Genomic DNA, 24,361 nt, shown 5'->3' with positions numbered 1-24,361 from the left:
ATAGTAGGGAAAGAGATCCCGGGCCTTCGCCAGCGCTGGAAGACGCCTGGGGGATTCTGAGGTGCACGGCCCAAGACGGACCTCAAAGGTTTGGACTCGAGTCCTCTCGGAGAAAAGCAAGTACCCATGGAGACACGCCACATTTGGAGTTGCCGCAGGCCCACTCGGATCCTGCGGCTGGAAAGGAGGCGGTGATATTTGGAAGGGGCGGGGTTTCCGCTTCCGGCTGTGGATTGTTGACGACGGCAACTGCGGCGGCGCCAGGGCCAGCGCTCTATAGGGAAGGGTCAGTCGGGAAGCAGACAGCTCAGTGACAGACTGCTGCGCCTGGGACTGTGGCGACAATGGCGGAGGGGCCGGAAAAACCCCAGGTCCGCTTTCCCAGGCAGCGCGGCAAGCGGGAAAACCGAGGCGGGGGCCGCGACGCCGAACCCACCACTCCGAGCTCGTCGGCTGTCATCCCTTCCCAGGACGAGCAACCAGGCCAGTCGCGGATCCCGGGGAGGCCTGAGGCGAAGAACCTCGTAGCAGCCTCGGCCTCTGAGGCGGGTCCGGAGGGCGAGCCCGGACCATCCGAAAGTGAGGCGGACCCCGGCGGCGGCGGTGGGCAGCCGGAGAAACCGACGGCGCGCGAGTACTCCCGGCAGGTGCATGAGTGGCTGTGGCAGTCGTACTGCGGCTACCTGACCTGGCAGAGCGGCCTCCTGGCTTTCCCCGCCTACTGCAGCCCCCCGCCGCAGCCCCCGCAACCACTACCGCAGCCGCAACAACTGCAGCAGCCATCTGGCCACCCGGGAAGCGGCAGTCCCGCCAACGGCCCTGCGGCAGGGCCGCCCCTTGCCCCGCTGGGCTACTATAACCCCTTCTACTGTCTGGCCACCCCGCCCGCAGCCAATCCTGCGGCGCCTGTGACCCCCGCCGCCCCTCCTGCAGCTACCGCTGCCAGCGCCCCCTCCCAGGCGCCCCGGGCTCCCAACTGGCAGGGGTCGGCTAGATTAGCCCCGGTGACCAGGGGTGGAGGGGTCACAGCGCCCCGGCAGCAGAATGAGAACGGGCGTCCTGCAGGTGAGAGGCGGGGGTGGAGGGATAGGGAGGTGGGTGTGTCTGTCTGTCTCTTGGGCTGGATCTGGCTCGGAATGGTGAGTAGGGCCCTTCTTGAAGTTAAGGTGAATGCTTTTATTTATTCAGATATTTGCTTAAGTGTTTTGTTTTTGTTGTTTGGTTGTTTTGGGTTTTTTAAAAAGCGCTGAAAATCTTGCACCTTTTTTTTTGAAGGTGGACACAAACTGCAATTTCCAAAAGGCACGTTTAGGTTTTTTTGGTTCCCTTCACGCATGTGCAATACAGTTCTCTTTCTTCTTTGCTCCATTAAATTCCACATTGGAGAAGCTCTTTGCCACCCGACCTTTTCTGCAAAACCCTCCTGGGAGGGAACTGTTTTTGTATTGTATTCCCGGACCAGAGATCATATAGTAAAATAGATAAAAGTTCGGGAACATAGAGCCAGAAGACTGACGTCCATTATGTGATCCCTCAAGGTGATTAGGTGACCACAGGCAAATAGACCTATTAACTTGTCAATTTGTGAGTGTGATTTGAGATTATATATTGCTTTTAATAAAATTATGTGCTCATTTCTTGTAATTTAAGCTTCTTTAACTGTTGTGTTTTTTTTTGTTAGAGGAGAGGAATCCTTTTCGGTGGGAGTTGTATCAGGAAATAATTTGTGAAAAGGAACAGCATTAATAAAATATTTTTAATTGAATGTGAATGCTCTGCAAAAATAAGGCTGTAAGTAGAAGTAGAACCTGTGATTCTATTAGTATACTAAGCTCCCAGAAAAACTACCAGTGAAGGCTGGTACTGTTTATGCAATGAGTAATGAATCCTTTAGAACTGCCCAGTGTAAATTAAATGAGTTGCCCAGCCACTCCAGACATTGACTTGAATCCAGAGCTTCTTAGCTCTTAGTTCAGAGGTTAGCTCTTGATACGTGGCTTTTCTAATAAAAATGAAGAATATGAGGAATTCAGGGAAATATGGAAAAATAAAATGTTGATCTGAAAGCCAAAAAAAAAAAAAAAAAAGCACAACCAGAAGAAAATCATATGTGATAATTATAATAAATAGCTTAAACATATGACACAAAAGAATAGCTGAAGTCATATAAAATGGTCCTTAAGAATCAAAGAAACCTTTCTTTCACTCTTTATAGAGATGTACACCTTTTCAATTAAGAATGTTACATACATTAGCAGAAATAGTAATTTTCTTAGTCAGATATCTCCGAATTTTAGGAGTTAGGAGAGCTCTCACTGAATATCTAAACCAATCCACATACTATAGGAATCTCGACAGTAATCTAGACAACAAGCAACTATTGGACTTATTCTTGAGGATGACCTCCAAGGAGGGGGTAGCATTCCTCTATACTTTTGGACAACTATAATCATTAGGAGGTACTTCCTGATATCAAGCCAAAATTTGCATCTTTTCAACAAGTTCTCCCTCTTCTCTCCCTCCCATCTCCCTCCCCTGCTTCCTCTGTTTTCTAGAGCCAAACAAACCACATGTAGGCCCTCCTTGTACTGACAACTCCTCATATACTCCCCAAATCATCTTTTCTTCAGCCTAAACTTGCTCAGTTCCTTCAACACATCATTATATGACCTGGGCCCTTCACTATTATAGTTGCCCTCCATTAAATACTTTTCCAGCTTTTTTTTTTAATTGTGATGCTCAGAGCTGAACACAACTTCAAAGGAGGGCAAAGTACATTGAAACTGTTAAGTCATTCCTAGAAGGTATATTCTACTTAATATAGCTCAACGTCACATTAGCTTCTTTGAGTCATACTGACTCATATCAAACTTGACATCCCCTAAAATCCCCAGATCTTTTTCAAAACAATTACTGTTACAAGAGTGACTCTTGTACTTTAGGAAATAATTTTTCTATGCTTTTATATCAATCAAAATGTGAAACTGTATATGACCAAACAGAGAACCCTCAGACCACTTCTCCTCACTCTCAGCTGAGGATCTTGCCTCATTTTTTAATGAAAAAATTGAGGCCATTTACTGAGAAATCTTTTTTTTTCTCTTCTCCCTCATCTCACATCACCCAGATTCCTTCTACCATTCTTTCATCATCTCACATGATAGTGATTCTTCTCTCCTTCCAAAGGAAACTTCTGTACAGGCATAAATGATCATGCCATCTTTTTCACTAATAGAATTATTCCTTTTCAATATTTTCTTATTCATTGACTGATTCTTTACTGCCTAAAAACATGCCCACATTTACACCATACTTAAAAAAAAAAATCCCTTGTATTACATCCATCTTCATTTGCCTATCATTCCATATCTTTCCTCCTTTTTGTAACTAAACTTCTTGAGAAGGCCATACAGAAGATGCCTTCACTTCCTCTCACTCTTGTTTTTTAAGTTTTTTACAATCTGGCTGTAAGTGCCTTCATTTTACTGAAACTGCTCTTTCCAAAATTATTAATGATCTCTTAATTGCCAAATCTAATAGCATCTAATCAGTGACCCTGATCTCCTTGTTAATGATAATCCACCACCTGTGACATCAGGCATTTTCACTCTCTATTCCCCATGCATGAAACCCTTTCTGACTTCCCTGGCTTCCTTCAGGTACTAGCTAAAAATCTCTCTTCTACGGAGAGTCTTTCCCTATCTTTAATTTTAGTGTTAATTACTATTAATTTCAGTTTTATCTAGTATATGGTTTGTTTCATCATACTTGATTGCATATTGTCTCCCCCATTAGACTTTTGAACTCTTTGAGGGCAGGGACTATTTTTTACCTTTTTTTTTTTTTTTTTTTTTTTTTGGGGGGGGGGTGTCTCTCTTTGCTTACATTGCCAAGTACCTAATAAGCACTTAATAAATAAATGTTTATTGGCCAAACAACTCCACTGATTATATCTGGACATCCAATCATTATATGAATCTATGTTATTTTATTTTCCAATCTGTATCTCTCCATCATTTCCATACAAACAGTTTGAGGTCATTACCAAAAGCTTTGTCAAAATCTAAGCAAAGTGTATCTACCACATTCCTCTTATCTACTAGATGAACAATCCTATCAAAAAGGTAAATGGAGTTAGTCTGGAATAATCTGTTATTGAGGAAACCATTCTGGCACTTTGTAATCATCAATCCTACCTTTGTAGATATTCACTATATTATATTTTTAATGATTTCAGATTTTTCCAGAAATCAAGATTAAATTCATTGACTATAGGTTTTGCTGTCATCCATTTTTAGAAAATGAGAGCAGAATTTGCCTTTCTCCAGTCTTGTAGTACCTTTCCTATTTTCTCTGATTTTTTAAAATATCCAGTCAGTGGCTTAGTAGTCATATTTGTCAGTTGTTTCTGAGTAGTTTATCTGGGCCAAGTGACTTGAATTCATCTGTGGCAACTAGGTGTTATCTCCTTTATCTTGTTATTAACTACAAGTCTGACATTTTTTTTAATTGTTTCCAATTCAGTAACAGTGCTTAATTATTCTTTGTTAAAAAGGAGGTTTCATTGGTAAATTGGTATAGTGTAAAGAAACAGTACCAGCAAAAACTTTTTTTTTTTTTAAGGAAAAAAAATCATTAATCGGAAATAGAAAAGAAATGAATCGTTGAAAGAAAAATAATACTCAGTTGATGATAAGGGATCCTGTTTTGTTTATCTTTCTCTTTATTCTGACAGAAAGTTGTATGGTTTTCTTTTGTTTTGGGGGGAGGAGTCCATAGTATGAATAGAACATGGAGGAAAAAGGAGCCAGACCGTAATTTCTTTGATATAGGTGACATTCTCTGCCAATGCCTATATCTGCTCTATATCTTACAGTTCTAAAAAGTTCCTACATTGAGAAGTTGGGAGTTACTGAGCAGTCAGAGTTAAGACTTGAATTCAGGTCTCCCTGATTCTTATTTAAGCCAGCTGTTTTTTCACGATACATTATAATGAAGTTTCTTAAAAATGTGTAGCAAAAATAGATAAATTAATAGAATCTGATACAAATTGAATTCTTATTAAAAGTTACACTTAATCTTTAATGTTACTTAGAAGAATTTCAATTCAGTATTCCAGGTTTATTAGGATTCGTTATTTTGTTTAATGACAGATTGCTACTTATATGTGGGGAAAGAATCAGTTATATTTTGTTTTTGTCAATGTTCACCAAAATAAGTTTTGTAGAAGTGTGCTTTTATGTTTGGACTGTTCCACTGAAGTTATCTAATCCAATCCACTCCAGAAACATGAATCCCCTCTTAAACACCCACAATAATTAGCAATTATCTAACTTTTATTTTAAAACCTCTGTGATTTATTTAACATTTATTATGTTATTTAACAATTCTCGTTGTTATAAAGGGTTTTTACCCCCTTATATTGAATTGAAATCTGCTTCCCTGCTCTTTATTTTGTTCTCCTGAACCAAGCAAAGTTAGGCTAATTCTTTTTCTATAAGACAGCTTTTTCAAGTATTTGAATATAGTTGTATGGTTCCCTGCCCTTCCCCAAGCTAAGCGTCCCCAAAACACTCAATTTATTCTTGAATGACATAGTTTCAAGTTCCTTTACCAGTCTGATCAAGTCCTGCATGAGCCACAGCTGTCCTTTCTAAATATTCTTTAAAAATAATAATTTTTAATCTAATTGAACTGAACATTAATTCTGTAGATATGTTCTGATCAGTGAGATAAGAGCAGACTGGACCCTTTATTCCTATTTATGTGGACTAAGGTTTGCAGTTTTTTTGGTTGACACTTCAGTATTGATTCGTATTGAGCTTACAGTTTGCCAAATTCCAAGACTTTCTCTGTTGTCTAGCAGTTTCTCTCCCACCCTTTACTTGTGCAATTGATTTTTCATCTCTTTGTGTCATTCTGATTTCTTTAAAGTGTAAACTCAGTTGAATTCTGCCCTTCATTGATTGTTGTTATTTCTGAAATAAAGTATTCTGGTTATATTTTAAGAGATATGTCTGTGATACCCATTACTAAGGTGATAAAAGACAATAAAACTACATGAATTTGAAAATTTTATATGGAATTTATAAATTCATCAGATTGTAGAAATGTATTTAATATAATAGTTATGATAGGTAGTAGATGTTAATATCTTAATTATATTTCCTTGTTTTCAAAATATATGTAAATATTATTTTCAACATTCAGCCTTGCAAAATCTTGTGTAAATTTTCTCCCTCTCTTCCACCTTTTCCCTCTCCTAGACAGCAAGTAAATCCAATATATGTTAAACATGTGCAATTCTTCTATATATATTTCCACATTTATCATGATGCACAAGAAAAATCAGATCAAAAATGCTTGCTTTTTGTTTTCTTTTTTTTTTCAAACAAAAACAAAAAAAAGTGAAAATACCATGTTGTGATCCACATTCAGTCCCCTGCTCTTTCTGAATGCAGTTGACTCTCTCCATCACAAGTCTGTTGGAATTGGCCTAAATCATCTCATTGTTGAAATAGCCATGTCCATCAGAATTGATGAGTACATGCAATTTTTAATACTAATTTGATTAATGACTTAATTAAGGCAATAATTTTCAAGTAACAATTTTTCTTCTCAATTACCTTCCTTAATACTAACCTAACTAGTATGCTAAGCCACACTAAATTAGACATTTGATCTCATAATCAATTTTTTAACTTGTATTTTTCTTATTTCAGGTAGAGAATATGCTATTCCATCATTGGCACACAGATTTATGGCGGAGATGGTGGATTTCTTTATTCTGTTTTTTATAAAAGCAACTATGGTCTTAACTATTATGCATGTCAGTGGAATAAAGTAAGTTAAATTAGTTTCTTTTTAAAGCTTTAACTTATTTTTTTTTTTACAAAAAAATCTCTCATGAGAGTATCCTTTGGGTTTGTTTTTGATGTGCTCTTTCAAATTTATTTCCTTATCAGTTTAAAGTAATAATTATAAAAGAAAACAAAAGTTATTAACAGTAGGAATTTGGCCTGTGTTTACAGTAGGAATAGAGAACTTTAAGCTTAAGGATTTATTTCTATTCCTGAGCTTTAATTGTTTTTCAAACTTTGGGAAACAGTATTGCTCTTACAAATCTAGAGACAACTATGGTCCCTTCACAGTGAAGCTTCCAAAAGGTAAAGAATAAAAAAGATTTAAGCCATAAACAGTGATTTAATTCTTTACTCTTTGATGGTCCTTCCTTTTAGGAAGAAAAATTGAATTTTAAAAATATCTTAGTTATAGAGTTAATAACTCATTGCCTATTTCCTATTTTTTATAATCTAAATTCAAGCGCTATTATTATCTTAATTATCTCTGTGGCTAACAAATTATAGCAACAGCAGCTTGTTAAATGAACCACCTAGTTGGATACCTCAAAATCAAGAAGTATAGTAAGTCCCAGCTAATCTTAGAAAATAACTAGCCCCTACCTGTTTTAAGATTGTTATAAATATACCTAGATTGCCTGTTTTTAATGATAAGAAAATTATATAAATATATTATGTTATTTTAATTCCTGAATATATTCTATCCCTCTTCTTTTATCCTTTTAATAAAAAAAAGAAGGAAAAAGTAATTCACCAAAACTAATCAACACATCAACTGAGTTTAATAGTTTCTGAAATGTTCTATAGTTGTCTTCTAACTCACCAGTGAAGAGAGATACTTTTTTTCATCTCTTCCTCAGGGGCAAGTTAATCATCATTTAATTTTAATTAAGTAAATTAATTTTACTTAAAAGTAAGTAATTAAGTAAGTTTTTGTCCTGCCTTTGTACATTGGTGTAGTTAGTCTTTGTATATATTATACCTCTGGTTCTGCTCGCTTCCTTCTACATCTGTTCATATAAGTTTTCCTGTGCTTCTCTGAATTTTTTATACTATCACTTCTTGTAGTAAAGTAATATTTTATTACATTCATATACATTTTTTAGCCATTCCCCAATTAATGGGAATATTTGTTTATAGTTCTTCTATCAAAGTATTATTCTATTTTTGAACATATGATATTTTTCTGTCTTTCATCTCTTTGAGTTATAATACAAACTTATTTTAATTCAGTTTCTCATGTCCCTTTTTAAACTATTTTACCCTTTTTAAAAAAAAAGTTTGTTTTTCACTTTTTTGGAATAGGATTTTGATATGATCTGACACTATATATTTACGATAGCTTTATGGTATATATAAATATACCGTATATATAAATTGGTAGCAATTATTTCTTTTAAATAAAATGTAGCTGTATTTTAAAATAGGTACTTTTTCATCTACTGTTTTGAAAGAATATTGTCTCAAAGGGAAATACAATTAGAAACTTACAAACCAAATGGTCCTTGGAATATTTGAAATCTCCAGAAAGAGGGGTTCAGTCTATACTGAGTGCTTTGTACATTTCCATGGATTAATGGTAGAGGTACTCTAGGAGGTTCTTGGCAACATTTGGCTTTTTAGTGTCAGAATTTAAATTTATTCCAGTAATTAACATGTTATATATTCATCTTTTGGCACAGTAGAACTTTTCCTGTCCATAATAATTTAGACCTAAATATCCAACCTGGTGATAATTTTTTTTTTAAATAATAATTCCTAGGAGAAAAGCATCCTGAATATGATGGTGCTTGTACCATTCCTAGTGACAGAATAATAGCTCTAGTGGGAAAGAAGAAACTCACTATCTACCCATCTTTTTTTTTTTTCTCTGTAAGGTGAATATGTTTTGAAAAACATAGCTTAATAAATCCTCTATGAAAATCTATTAACTGTCTTTTTTGACTATCTTTAAATATTTCCTAACTGGTTTTTATCATCCTTCAAAATTCTGAGCTTCTATGAAAACTCATCTAACATTTGGAGGATGTGAAATGAAACAAAACTTAGGATCATTTAATATTTCAATACTTGTGTGTTTCTGTTCTTTATTCTTTCTCTTTTTCTGGCCTCTTAACATAAAGCTAATTTTAACAAACTGAGGTTGAGGAATCTCACAAAGCCATTGCTGTGAACCCATTGAGTTCATCAGACTGCCTCCTGAATCATATTGATACTACCAGAAGGCAAAATCTAATCAGTAATCTTCCAATTGGGGAACATGGCATTATTCCTGAGATCACCCTTAGTCTTTAAAGGAGTATTAATTGCTAGGTAGGAAGACTGCTTATATTCAGGAATATGCCTGAAGCCAGGTTACAGTTGTTTAATTGCAGCATGAACATTTTCATATTGGAACTCAGAAAACATTTCATTTCATTATTTATTGTTTTACTAATTTCTAGACTTAAGAAAATGTTAATAATGCAGACTAAACTTAAAAATATGCCATGTGTCCATTTTTCTTTTCAGAAAACTGTTTCTTAAATACTTAACCATCCCTCATCCTACCCTTGCTCTGATAGCTAGTAAAAGGAGTTTGTTTCCAGTACAGCCACATCTACTTTTATCCCCAGAACCTCCCTCTAATTTCCCCCTCCTTCTGTCCAAGCTTCCCATTTGTTCCCACCCTTCTGAGCCAGATACTGGCCCATTAGTACAATTATATCAAACTTAACTCTGTCCACTACAGCTGTCCAGGAGTAATTAACAAAATTTTACTGTATGTGCTGCTACCTAGGTTGCCTCATGGTTATTCTGCAGGGGATAGAACTGCTTCTCCCTCTTTTGGGGGGGTGGGGGAGGGGGAGGACCTAGGGAGTGGGAAAGACATAATCAGATGATAGGTAAGCATGGCTAGATTATGATTCTGGTCATAGAGAACATTATATCTTTTCCCTCTAATCCCACTCATTTTCCCTATTACTGTTGAAATCATAACCATCCTTTCAGTCACCCAGATTTTCACAACTATCATCTTTGATGTTGTACTTTCCCTCATTCTGATCCACATATCCTTTCATTTGCTGAACATTGTTGGTTCTGCTTCTGCAACTCTCACAGCTCTAATTTCTCTGCTCATAGTTACATCCTCATTCAGGTTCTCATCACTTCTCATCTGGACTTTTTCAATATCTTCCTAATTCATCTCCCTATTTTAAATTTTTCTAATTCATTCCCCACACAGCTATAAGAGGATTTTTCCTAAAGCATAGGATCTAAACATGTCACTTACTACTTAATAAATTTCACTGGTCCCTTGGTGATTCTAGGATCAAATGCTATTTCATATTTATTGAATCCCTTTAAAAATTGTCTTAAACTTCTATCTTGTACCTATATTATGCTCTAACAAAACTGAACTTCTCTTTGTGCCCTTACTCTTATGTGCCCTTACTCTTATTTCTTGTAATCTCTGGTATCTTTACCTCCTTCCATATTGAAGTTTTCCAAAGTATTCTGCTTTGAAAATCTTTGCTTAATTTTCTGTCCTTATCCAAATACTTAAAATTTAGATTTTCTTGAGACTTGTACAAACTAAATTGTGTAAGTAGATGAGGTGTAGATATAGATTTAGATGAGACAGAAAAATAAGGGATGCTAGTGGTTAGGATGACATGTGTAGATGTACAATTTCCAATCCATGAGTAAGCTAATGAAAGTTTCTTGAGTGGAGAAAAAGGGAATAAGGAAAATAACTAAGAAATTTTTAAGTAATGTGAAATCTGCCATATGAAACTGAGTGGAAAATAGTTTCTCTAGAGAGCTATTCATTTTTAAGAGTTTCCTTTAAGTATTAGTCTGCAAATATTCTTTGTAGCCTAAATGCTTTCATTTATTCTCTATAGGGATATTTCTAAGTTTGCTATGCATTATATAATAGAAGAAATAGATGAAGACACATCAATGGAAGACCTGCAGAAAATGATGATTGTGGCTCTTATATACAGGTTATTAGTTTGTGTGTATGAGGTAAGATCCTAATATTTCAGGAAATTCTTTAGGACATTATTTAATGTTTTGGAGGTAGAAATTAATACAAAGCAAAATTGGACATTTCAGCCTTTGACAATCACAGTCTTAGACTGGGTAGAGAGCTATAAGATAATCTAGCCCAATCCACTCATTTTATAAGAGAAAGAGATATAAAGAAATAAACTGATGTTATCCAAGTTTTCAGTAGTAGAATTAAGGACTAGACTTCAAGTTTTTTCACAGCCCATATACTTTCCAGTATACCTTGTACTCAGAATTATAAGTAAATAGTTTATAAGAACTTCTTTAGATACATACAAAAACTTTTTATTATATGCTGTCTAATTACATACAGAAATGCTATCTTTTTTTTCATCCTTTTATTCACTCTCAATCAAACTTTATCAATATTAAATTTATTAAGATTTGCTGGTTGAAAACAAATAGGATATAGTAAAAAGAGTTCTATTGGACTTAGAATAGGACAACTGAGTTTAAATCACAGTTTCAATAATTACTACTCATTTGGCTGTGAGAGTGAAATGCTTTGTTGATGAGAAAGTTTTTTCAGTCCATAAAAGCGATAATATTATATTACCTACTTTGCAGGATTTTTGTGGGAAAAAAAAAGTCTTTTATTGCTGTGTAAATATAGATAATTTTATAATTATTTTTAAGCCCCTACATATGTCTAAAACCTATGTTAAGTTATATGGAGAATGTAAAAGTGTACTGGGAAATATATCCTGTCTTCAGAGAGCTTAGCTTAAAGCCAGTTTGAAAACATAACTAGATAGAATATAGCATTAAGAGAAGCTGCAGAATACCTGTCTCTGGAATGAACAACAAAAGTGACATTTACATATATTAGAGCTAGTCCTTCCTTAGATGTATAATGATGGACTTCTCACAGTAAACTTTAGCTAGAATGTTATATAAAATGCTTTGCTTCCACTTTAAAGTTCTCAGCAAGTATTGAGCAAACAGAATGATTGGGAAAAATTTTTATTAATCAAACAAAATTGAAAAGGGAAATGTCTTCCTTGTTTTTACCTCATTTTTTAAAATAATATTTTATTTTAACCCAGTTTACATTTTTTTTCTTACTCTTTCCAGATAATTTGTATATGGGGAGCAGGTGGAGCCACTCCTGGGAAATTTTTGCTGGGACTTCGTGTTGTAACATGTGATACATCGGTACTCATTGCACCAAGTCGTGTTTTAGTGATTCCTTCCTCAAATGTTAATATAACAACGTAAGTTCTAGGTTTTTGTTTTTAAGCTTGTTCTATCCTGATAAAACTAATAATGAACTTTTAAGAATAATTATCCAAAGCAAAAGCAACCTGGAAGACAGATCAAGAAGGGAAAATTTAAGTATCTTTGGACTACTTGAAAGCCATGACTAAAAAGAACAGTCTTTTAAGAAATCATAAAAGACTGCCCATATCTCTTAGAACCAAAGAATAAAATAGAAATAGAAAGTAACTACTAATTATATCATGAAAGTAAGGTAACTCCTAATTGAAAGTTTCCAGGAACATTGTAGCCAAAATCTAGAGTTTCTAAGTCAAAGAAGAAATATCACAAGCATCCAGAAAGAAGAAATTCAAGTGCCAAGGAACTACAGTTAAAACCACACATGATTTAGCCGCCACCACTGCAATAAAGCATAGGACTAGGAGTACAGTATTCCAGAAGGTAAAGGATATAGACTCTACAGCTAAGAATAATTTATCCTGCAAAACAGAGTATAATCTTATAAGGGGAAAAATAGATATTTAGGAAAATAGAGGCCCTTCATGTATTCTTGATGAAAAGACCAGAGCTATATAGAAACTTTGAAGTTCTGTAAATATAGGACTTGAGAGAAACATAAAAAGGTAAACATAAATGAATAATCACAGAGGACTAAAGAATAAACTATTTGTATTCTCATTACAAAATGAATAATGTGTGCTCTCTGAATCTAGTTAAATAGCCTAGAAGTAGTTCTGTAATTAAACATGTGGCAAATACATAAATTTGTTTTGATTGACTATACATGTTTGTAACAGTAGTTTAATTTTTTTCATTCCCTACTGGAGAGATCAATGGGAAAGGGCAGATTTTTGCAGATTGAAAAAACATATTTTTTTTAAAAAAGGGAAACAATATGATTAAAAGTTTGAACAAGCACAAGAGGATGGACTAAAGAAAGTGGGGATATTAAATCCAGAGAACATAAGACAGAATATTATTTTCAAATCTTTAAAGGGTTGCCACTTATTGTGCTTGGAAGTTGAAGAAAGACAAGTTTAGCTTGAAATATGAAAAATCTTAAAAATCTGAGCTACCCAGTAGTAGAATGAACTTCTTAAAAAAAAAAAATGTGTTCAGTTTTATTAAAAGTCTAAACAGATCTCATGTTTAGTGGCAATACTCTATATTCATCCTTAGATGACAGTGATGATGTCCCTTCCAAAATAACTTTCTATTTGGGGCAGAGACTCTCAGTCTCTGACTCCATAGTAGCATATATTTTATAGTACTGTTGTTTTTCTGGGGTTCAGAATTCCTTTTAGTAGGCCTTGTAATCACTCAAGCTAAGTGCTATAATTCTTGTGTGTCACAAAGGAAGAGAGAATGGAATACTGGTCCCTGTTATGGTTTGAAATTTTACAAACTTCTTTAAATTGCCAAATAGGAATAGATTTTTTTTTAAATGGAAAGCTAAAAATCTAATATTTGCAGGATCATTTTTCAGTCTGAATTGTTATTGAAGAGATTTGAACCTGTTGTTGAAGCTGTGCTCAATTTCAAAAAAGAAGCTGGAAAATAACTAAATCCCTAGGTCTTCATATATGATAAAAACTGGGACTTTAATAGAACTTCTTAGTTTAAAAAGGAGGTGATACCAAAAGTACACTTAATAATAAGTGATTGTGGGGGAAAAAAAAGCAATCATATTTATTCTTTTATAAAGAGTATTTTTTTATGTTATTGGAAAAACACTTTAAAATGTTAATTCTGTATCCAGCAAATCCCAATCCTTTTTTTTTTCTCCCTCTGTTAACACACTGGAATAACAGTTGCACATTATCATAATTTTTGAACACACTAGTGTCACAGTTGCACATTATCATGGTCTTTAAAAGTAACTTAAAGAATTATGGAATTTGATGACAATCCCTGCTTTTCAAAAATGATTGTGAATACTAGAAGCAAAATTTATTTTTTAGTTGAATATGGATAATACTTAGGATTTTGACTAATGTTGAATATGTTAAACTTAGGAAGATTATTTTACATTAAAAATGTATGTTATCTGATTTCTATTTTTGTCCTTTACATGTTTAGGTCCATTATTCGAGCTTTGATCAAGAATTTTTCTATTGCTTCTTTTTTTCCTGCTTTCATCACACTGCTATTTTTTCAGCATAATCGAACAGCCTACGACATTGTAGCAGGAACCATTGTGGTAAAAAGAAATGGGGTCAGATGATGTGAAGAAAAATCCCTGAGTTCCATACTTTCTGTAATAATGTCAAGACTAAAATTATGTTTTGAGGCCATCAGTATCCTTGGGTTAGATTAACTGGTGTTTTGGAAATTAAACTGTCACTCCCATGTGATGCGGATGACTATCCTGAAAGTATTGACTTTACTTGAATGCCAAAGAACTTTACCTGAAAAGAAACAGTACTTATTCAATGAAAAAGTGTCGAATTTTTCAATTGAAAGGAAAGCATGTATTGTCGTAATCAACTATGGACATATACTTTCTTATAATTCTAAGGCATTATGATTTGCTGGGAGTAATTTCAGCCTTGAAGTCTCCAAATGAAATTTCTACTGCTTTTTGTGTTTTAACACAAAAGGATGGAGAAGGTCCGGTTGGTGTGGTGTTTTATAAACACTTACATAATCCACCTAACAATTCTTAGGAAGATTACAATTTTTATTATTTCCTAGTGGATGAAATTAATTATTACTCTACCATCCTATTAATTGGTTACATGAAGTATGAATTGGACAAGGGAGGCTAAGGTTATCAGTTATCTCTTACCTAAAGCTTTTAAATATATATCGCATTTTACTTAAAGAATGGTGCATCCTAACCACTATTCTAAATGTTTAATCCAAAAATGTATTTTGTGACAAGTCTTGCATGATGATGATCACAAGTATTAAATCTATTACTCTATTATGAATGTTTTTATAAAGGAATATAAGTTAGGATTCCTTTTTATAAATGAATCAAAAGTAAAATTTTCACCATAAAATGAACTTTATATTGATGTGCAAATGTTTCAGTGCTCTAAAGGAAATGCTGTAGACTATAAATACATAGAAATAATCACTTCATTTTGATGGTAAAAATGATTACTTCCATCAAGTTGTTGCATATATAAATAGTACAGTATGAAACAATATTCTAATTGTATTTGCAGCATGAAGAAAGCATTAGTATATCTCAAGTGTTCTGAAGTTGGATACAACATCTTTACAAATAGGATTTTGACTCAATAATCAGTCCTCACTTTGTATTCTTTGTAGTTACATAGTTGTACTGTTGGAGTGAATTGCATCAGTCTGTTAAATAAAGCACCTCAGTATTTTGTGATATATTTACATGTCATTATACTGTGAAATGTTTGTATTTTTCCCAATATGAAATAATCATTTGAAAATAATTTGCAAAGGAAGTGTTGTCTTAAGACATTGATCAGAGTTTAAAAGTGTTCATTAGTTGCACTGGAATCCCTTATTGCTACTTATTTATTACCAGTGGGCCAAAAAGAATTCCGTGATTTCATTTACTCAGTTTACTATTGACCATGTTGCTGGTTACCAGCAGAGAATATAGTATATAAGGAGCTAGAAAGAATAGTAATTCTATGGGTTACCATTTTATTCATTCCACTGCTAAAGCAAAGGTATGCTTTTGTTTCTTTTATGAAGAGATGCCCCAGTTAGCACTCTTCAGATATTTTTGAGCCAAATAGCAGGTTTTCCTGGTTTTATTTGATTAAAAAAAAAAAAACATGTTATATCCAGCATCTCCATTTATTTGAAAGGAAAGAGCACTAGATTTGGAATTAAGGGAGGTCTGAATTCAAATTCTAATTATAGTATTACTGAGGTGATTGTAGACAATTCTCTTCACCATTCCTTGTTTGTAAAATCACATAAAGCTTGGTTCAGTGGTTTCAAACTCAAATAGAAACAGATCTCTATAGGCTACATATTGACTCCAGAAACCACAAAAATAAAATTGTAATTTTATTTTTTTTGTTAAACATTTCCCAATTACATTTTAATCTGGTTCCTCCCATTTGTGGCAGGTGAGTTTGACACCTCTGGACTAAATGATCTAAATTCCTTGCAGATCTAAAACCCATGATCCTAGAATATTTTCTTATATAAAGTTTTGTCAAATAATATAGAAATTGTGTAGTAAAAGAAAATAGCCTTTGATATTCTTAACTTTTAAAAATAACTTTGCTACATGACCAAGAAACAGCAAAATTAGATTTCCTGTTAATACTGTCATACCAATTTTTAAAATTTCTTTCTCACTATTTACTATGAAAATTATTTGGAATACTGTTTTTACAATTAGTGTTTACAAAACTTGAATAATGAACTCTTTTATGGTGCAACTTTATTTTAAAACTTCACAAGCCACATTTGTTTTTTTAGAACTATTTTGGTGTTAAAATCAGCTTCACTCAAAACTGTTGGATGTGTTATGTTAAATCTGGTCTTTATCTAAATTAGTATGACATCAGACAAAAACAAATTAACCTTTTAAACCCTACAGAATTCTATAAATTTGAATTATTCTGTGGGACAGAGTAGGAAATACTCCACAATTACAGCTAATGTATATAATGTTAATTTCCAGTACTGTTATATGTTCTGTCCTTGGAACTTTTTGGTTGTAACTTGAACATTCATCCATTTTTTAGATTACTAAGGAAGTGATTTAAAACTTGGGGGGGAAACTGGATTCTGGTATTATGGCCGATACAAGTGGTACCACACCAATAAGAGTATCTTCTCATTAAAAACTTTCTTATTAATAGGAATCTGAGTGTGCGTGCCACCTCCTATCCCCTTTTTTGGGGGGGTCCTAAAATTATAGTGCCCTTGAGTGAAATTCAAGTTTAAGAAAAAGAGGTATTTTTTTTTAAAAATTATTGCCTTCATACTTAAGTATTTCATAGTATTTGTATATTATAAATTTAAAATGTAATGTGTAAAATATAAGCAAATCATAAAAGGAAATTAAAGGAAAAATTTGTGATATATCAGTGAGAGTTCTCTAAATATGCCCACTGTATCTGAGAGTGCAGAAACTTTACATATTTATTACTGGAGTATAATATCACTATTTTATATAAACTCTTCAAGTATTTATAAGTAAAATTGTAAATGAATATAGCCCTATGTGCTTTGAAAGATGAGGAAACCTGAAATGCATTGTAAAGTTTAACAGTCGTACAGATCCTTGTTATATCATTTTGTTCAATCAAGCCTCCTTGATCAGATTATTCAATCATAAAGTGGAATTGAATTATGATATAAATAATGCTTAATTTTCTAGCATCTTAAAAGTCTGTTCTAAGCACTTACCTGCCAGTATTATGAAAGTATACTAGCATACATTTTCATGACAGTCTTTCACAACTGAAATTTACCTACAATATATGTAGGTATCAAACATACACAAGACACTGGGGATAAAAAGACAAAAATGAAGCAGCTCTTGACCTCAAGGGTCTTAAATTCTATTGGGGCAGACCATTTGTAAATGTCTAGTTGATTATTAAATAAACTAATGTACTGTCTAAACATTTATTTTCTTAGTATTCTGATTTCTCCTAAGAATACATATTTATCTTCTAAACTATGTTACTACATTTATAAATGAGAAAAATTATGAAATGAATATACATTTCTTTTGCTAGACTAATGTGTGTGTATATATATATATACATATATATAAATAATACGAATTGTCCATTTCTGTGATTTTATTATACCATGTATTTCCAATAACACCATAAGTATTTTACTGTTATAACTGTGCAGCTATAGGAAACTACATTGGCATTTTTTTTCAGGTAAAGTTTTCTTCATTTCCTTTCAATTTCTTGCTAATTTGAGTAGTTTTCTTTGGCTAGGAAGAAGCAGGAATTGATTCCTAATTATTTGCTTCTTGTTAATTTGTATATGAGGATTTGGCTAAGGAGGAGATTGAATCTGTTGTATCCAAATTTCTAAGTAAATCCTTTTCATTTGTGACATAACTGTCCCAATTAAAGAAACTCATGCTCTCTTATTTATCTTGGATAATGTTAAGGTTAGTTTGCTTTCAAACATAATTTCCAAATGCTTTTATTATAATAGTATTCATGAAATAAACCATTATAGAAAAAAGTAAAAAAGTGTTACACAAATTTCCATATCAGGAAAATTTATAGTTTTCAAGTTCTTTTACAAAACAACCATTACAAATGATCTGTAATAGAGATATTTCCAACTCAAACACATTCTTCAAGAAGTATTTGCTTGAACAAGTGTCTGCTACTACAGATAAAAATACAGAAAGGTTATCATAGAAAATGACCATCATTGCTTTGTAACACATCAAAGTATTCAATTTGTAAGCTGCCAGTTTGTATAGTGTCCTGTCTTAATAAAATCTTTATTACAGTCTTCATTGTATTTACTCATTGTCTTTGTTTGGAAATGTTTTGGTTTGGATCTCCACTTTAGTTGTAGATGTACTGGAAGGACCATTTCAATATTCCAATATTCTTACAAAATCTGAGTCAAAAGATATTTTAGATGTTATTAGTTAAGCCCATATCTGAAGCCTCTCATCTCTAAAGGTAATTCCTATACTTTTTTTTTTTTTTTTTTTGGCTGAAGCAATTGGGGTTAAGTGACTTGCTAGGCAGTGTTAAGTGTCTGAAGCCAAATTTGAACTCAAGTCCTCCTGACTATAAAGCTGATGTTCTATCTGCTGTGCCACATAGCTGGCTCTCTCTACTTCTTTCTAAGAAATTATCTCTTTAATTAGAATTTGAAGACCTTCACTAAATGATGGTTTTACTATCCTTTCCATCTTGGGATAAGCTCTTTTTAAACAATCATCAACAGATATGTTAACTATGTGCCAGGCACCGGCAGAAGTAGTATAATACAAATACTAACAAAAAGAGATGATAGCACAAAAATTGAGGGTAAAGATGTATGAGTATGATGATTCCTGAATGCAGTCTGATGAGAAATAAGATGGCTGGCCTTGCTACTAAATGGAGGTTCTGGGAGGGGCCATCCAATCAGAGGAGCCAGAGAGAAATACATTAGATACTTTCTAGATATGTATTCCAGGTAAAGTTGATCTAGCATGAAGGTGCTGAGATAAGGAAGTTTTTTCTTACATTATAAATTGGTTTGCATCACCTTCCCATTATTAGCTCTAGTTCTGCTCCAGAACTAGTCTCCAGAGTAAGAGAATATTTTTCTTCTGCATGATTGCCCTTTAGGTGATTTACCTTGATTATGTGTTGTACTCTGATGTATTTTCCAAGGTGAACATTTTCATTTTATCTGATTCTTGTAAAGCATGATTTTCAGTCTCACTATCCAGATTGCCTTCTCTGGCTATGCTATAATTTGTCGGTATCCTTCCTAAAATATGGTGCCTAGAACTGAACAATATTTCAATAGGATTATTGCTTCCTTGGTCCTAGTCAACTGACTATTGGTACTGCCTTTAGATAAAATTTGGGTTTTTGAAAGCTATGTTACATTTGATTAATACTTTTTTAAAAAAATCCTCAGATCCTTTATACAGAGATGTCTCACAATGCATATCCCATTTTTAAAGTTGATTTTTTTAAAAATCTAATTGTTTTATATTTTCCCTATTTTTGTTAGGTTTGACCAATTATTCTAGCATATTGAGATCTTTTTAGATCTTTTCATCCAGAGTCCTAGCTATTCCTTCCAGTCTTGTTTCTTTGGAAAAATTGGTAAGCATATCATATATCTTCAAGCCACTAACATGCTATACAGCTACTAAGGTCAAGAGCAGATTGAAACTTGGTTTTTCCTGACTCCAGGCTTAATGCTCTATCTGTTGTGGTATCGGTTGTGCTACCTAGCTTTCTCTAGAATATCACTAAAAAGTCATGAAGTACTTAACCCTTTCATGGCTAGAATTACAACCCTAAAATCCCAGAGTCTTGTTTGATGATGGTTTCTTTATGCAATTACTACTACATTTAGGTGTTGTTCCTGCCCATAGTTTCCTGCTTTACTCCCCAACTATCTCATCAACAGCCTTGCAGTTGGGTATGTGTCCCTTAATCATCTTGCATGTGTGCTTATCTTGCTTTTTTCTTGAATCCACTTAGGTCTGTCATTGCTTCTGAAATGGAGTCCTTTAGGATCCCGTTTACCAACCCTGTATTTTCCCAAACAAAACTATTAATCTTTGGCCACCGTTTTTCTGTATGTATTGTTTCTTCTGATTAGAATTTAAGTTTCCTTGATACAGATCTTCTCTTGAATGTCACTTTTTCCTAGGTTGTCAGAACACTACACTCAGCGTCCTCCTGACTGCTCCTTCTCAGTCTCATTTGCTAGATCTTCATCCAAGCACATACCTACTAAACCTAGGTATGCCAGAAAGTTTTGTTCAGATTCCTCTTTTTGGCGCTCTCTATACTATTTTACTTGGTGATGTTACCAGCTACCATGGATTCAATTATCTCTATACTGAAGACTCTCAAAGATCCAAAACTGAATTCATTTTATTTTATCCAAGTTCATCCTGCTTTTAAACTTTCTCATTCAAGGGACAGCTAGTTGGTGAAGTGGATAGAGCACCAGCCCTGAAGTCAGGAGGACCTGAGTGCAAATCTGGTCTCAGACATCTAGCACTTATTAGCTGTATTACCCTTGGCAAATCACTTAACCCTAATTGCCTCAGTAAAAATAAATAAGATTTTAAAAAACAAAATAAACTATCTCATTCCTGTTGAGAGCACCACCATTTTCCCTCTCCTCCAGTCTTAAAAATACCTCATTCCCTCATTTTCTTGCCCCCTGTGTCAAATCTGCTGCCAAAGTTTTCATCTTTTCAACATATCTTGAAAATTCCTGCTTCCCTTCTCTGAAACTGTCACCACCTTGGTGCAAGGCCTCTTCTCTCATACCTGGACTATTACATTTTGTCTACCTACCACATATCTATATTCCATTTGGCTGTCAAGTTCGACTATGTCACCTCAACACTCAAAACTATCATGTCCAGGATCAAATACAGTGTTTGACTTTTGGTATGTCTTTTTTTTTTCTGTTTGCATCCTAGTGGAAGAGAGGGTTCTCCCTAGCCAGGACTGGCATATGGACTGTGAAGACAAGACTCTGTTCTTTGTCTGTTTGATCTTTCATATTTTAGGGGAATACCTTAATTTTCTAAGTTTCAAAAGGTCAGGAGAGTTAGTCACTAGAGTCTGGGAGGTGAAATTCATGTCAAGATTGTTTAGAAGCCAGATAATGGAAAGTAAAGACCCCTACCTCAACCTAGTCTCGCAGGAGGGATGATAGAGTCACGTTGTATTTGATAGTGAATTTTAGAGGGCAAATGCTGTTGAAGTATGTCATGGTGGAGCTTCTGAAAGAATTAAAACTCAACCCAGGCAAAGACATCTTAATGAGATTTGTGCATTCAGTTGGGTAGACCAAGTTCCCTGAAGAATTCGCAATTCAGCAAAACAAAATAAGTATTTTTATAAATAGTACTGATTATATCACAAGATAAATACATTTTGAGTTGAGGTAGGCTAGGGGCAACAATCAGAATCCCATCAATGCTAATGCACTAGGTTGTCTGGGACTTCATTCTTTCAGAGGGAGGCCAGCTATATCCCTAAAATTTCTTAGATTTAGGGTTATCTTTGAAAGGTTGCAATGTCTTTTTCTAATGGCATCTGATCAAGCCCCCATTCTAATGTGTTTCTCTCATTCTTAACTACTGGTGATTAGCACCTCAGTTCCATGTAACTAATTAAGATCAATTTAGATTTTTATGAAAAAATATTTACTGTGAAGATATATCAAGGAAAGATAAACATTTTCCTTAACACCTGGGGACACATTCTCCCTGATATTTTTGTCTTCAGCTTAGATTCAAAATATCATAATGATTATCTTTTTTAAAAAATATTTACTCATTTTTCCAGTTATCTGTTCTAAGCAAATTGGTGAACCTTGTCTAGTTCTGGAATCTGGTCCACTTCACTAACATCCTTCTTAGATCACATTTGGAACAGTTGAAGGGAGCTGTGATTATTTTTTCCTCCTACTCTACTGTCTTGGCTCAGTCTATTCCTGATTTGGTTTCCATGGGATTCTGATCATTATTAGCAAAGAGACAAAAAAAAAAAAAAGTTAAAGCTTTACATTTTGAAAAGATGTGCCTCGGATCAGTAGCCATTAAACTCCACTGCTGACTCTTTGGCACAATACATCACTTAGGGAGCTCAGCTGGAAAAATGTTTTTTGTTTTAGCAAAGAAGCTGTAAAGGTTGTTATTTAAGGGGAAGGGTTTAAACTAGATTCTTTGCAAATTTTTAATTTCTGGGATAAAATTTAATTTTTTAATTTGAGGAAAAAATGTGCTTTGTGATTGAGTAATGAATACTTGTCTTTGAAAATGAAATAAAATTCCCTGGGACAATGCCTTAATGAAATGTACTGTATATACTTATGGTTAGTAATAAAGTTCATGGCCTCTGATGACTACACAAAAATGCATAAAGTGTAGTTAACCAACTGGAGAAACTAAACGAGGAGATAAACTCAACCTTCACCTCTTAGGTATCACTGAGACTTAGTGACATCAGAATCAGAATCAGAACTAGACTAGAATGAATAAAAGTATGCCTTTATCAAAAGAAACAAGATGGGTTTTTTAAAAAGTCATGAGAAATAGTAGGAACATAATTCATGGGAAACAGTGACAAGAATGCTGAATTTTGATATTAAAGATCCTCAGTTCAAACCCAGCTCTAGTTACTATCCATGTGACGTTGGACAAGTCATTTAATTTCTCTGTGCCTCATGGGTCTCTTTTACCTCAAAATCTTTGACCCTGTATGTAAATTCAATAATTAGAATGTGAAAATATAGTGATAAGTAGAACACAACTCCATGAAAGCAGAAAGAGAAAGAATGTTGTCAGAATATACTGCATGCTACATGGACAGAAAAAGAAAATAAATGGAGAATTTTGAAAACATAACATTGTCACTGGGATATGATAATAGTACTGTTGAAGAATGGGATATTATCTGGTACTGATGAAGGACATCAGCGATTTGGGTATCTACTTGAGTTCTCTGTCAAAAGAATAATTTTTTTATTTGCCTTAATGACTTCCATCACAAGATAGTGAAACAAACAAGAGGAAATTCTCACCAGTAAGGGGGAAACTAATTTTTCCCTGTTGAGAAGAGGTAGGGAAGAGGGGAATTTAGTGGGAAAGGGATCACTCCATCGTAGAGACTATTGTAGAGAAGAAAAAAATTTGGAATATTTTGCATATGTCTAATATTTTTGGAAAGTAGATTTCAAGAGTTTAGAAATAAGAATCATGAACTAAAAAAGTAGCCAAGATGGCAGAGTTGGAGAAAATGATACAGCACCGATTGCTGCACAATTATTCCATCATGTTCTAAGAACAAGTCAAATGATTATCAGGAAAGTGAAGAAGCTACAGTTGATCATCCTTACCACAAATATGGACAAGTAACCAGGGCAGGAATAATAATACAGATTAATTGTATTAATTAATTATAGTAAGCCAGAATCATAAACTCAAGTTTCCAGAGCTCTGACTTAGTACTTCAGCACAAGGTTTCCCAGAACTGATTACCAACTCAAACTAGGACCCAAGCAAATAGCAAGTGATTGCTCATGGGTACCCAGAATTCTGAATGAGGACAACAGCTTAGGATATTCGACTTGGGCCCCAGCTCAGTGCCCTGAGTTCACATTTAGTCCAGCAGAATGAAGACATCAAGAGTTGACCATAGGGACCCTGTGGCCCCAAAGCCAACAGCTAAGAATCTCCTAGAATCAGGACTGAGAATTCAGTATTTGGAAGTCAGAAGACCAGAAGTTCAGGAAATCTTAGAGCTTATTTATCTCCAACTCATCCCTACTCCTCTCCTCCCCAGGTCAACAGCATTGAAAGTAGCCCAGAGAGTTCAGAATCACAGACTCAGCCCCCTGAACTCCCAATGTTCCCAGCTAGGTCAACAATTCTGAGTTAACCAAAGCAGGGTCCTAGAACAATGACAACAGACAAAAAGCTATGATGAGGTAAATGGCGCCCATGGTACAAATCCAGAAGAGAAGAATAACTTCAATATGTCTATAAGGAAAGTCTCAAAGGAAAACATACTCACCTACAATAT

At 34.4% G+C, this 24,361-nt stretch overlaps 1 protein-coding gene across 1 annotated transcript; it reads left to right on the top strand.

Moving 5' to 3' along the window:
- Positions 1-223: 223 nt before the first annotated feature.
- FAM8A1 (family with sequence similarity 8 member A1) lies at positions 224-18,583 on the top strand. Its single transcript, XM_051970642.1, has 5 exons — positions 224-1,065; positions 6,723-6,843; positions 10,748-10,871; positions 11,991-12,130; positions 14,214-18,583. Exons 1-5 carry the CDS (start codon positions 345-347, stop codon positions 14,356-14,358), a joined length of 1,251 nt encoding a protein of 416 aa, XP_051826602.1. The 5' UTR covers positions 224-344; the 3' UTR covers positions 14,359-18,583.
- The last annotated feature ends 5,778 nt before the right edge of the window (positions 18,584-24,361 follow it).

Source organism: Antechinus flavipes, chromosome 1 (genome assembly GCF_016432865.1).
Source record: "Antechinus flavipes isolate AdamAnt ecotype Samford, QLD, Australia chromosome 1, AdamAnt_v2, whole genome shotgun sequence".
Taxonomy (NCBI): Eukaryota; Metazoa; Chordata; class Mammalia; order Dasyuromorphia; family Dasyuridae; genus Antechinus; species Antechinus flavipes.
Note: the sequence above shows the minus strand (reverse complement) of the source record. Positions and strands in the feature narration are given on the sequence as shown.

Coding starts and splice junctions, on each gene's coding strand:
- FAM8A1 (XM_051970642.1), top strand. CDS start 345: ATGGCGGAGGGGCCGGAAAAACCCCAGGTCCGCTTTCCCAGGCAGCGC. Junction 10,872..11,990: donor TATTAGTTTGTGTGTATGAG/GTAAGATCCTAA, acceptor TACTCTTTCCAG/ATAATTTGTATATGGGGAGC. Junction 12,131..14,213: donor TCAAATGTTAATATAACAAC/GTAAGTTCTAGG, acceptor TTACATGTTTAG/GTCCATTATTCGAGCTTTGA.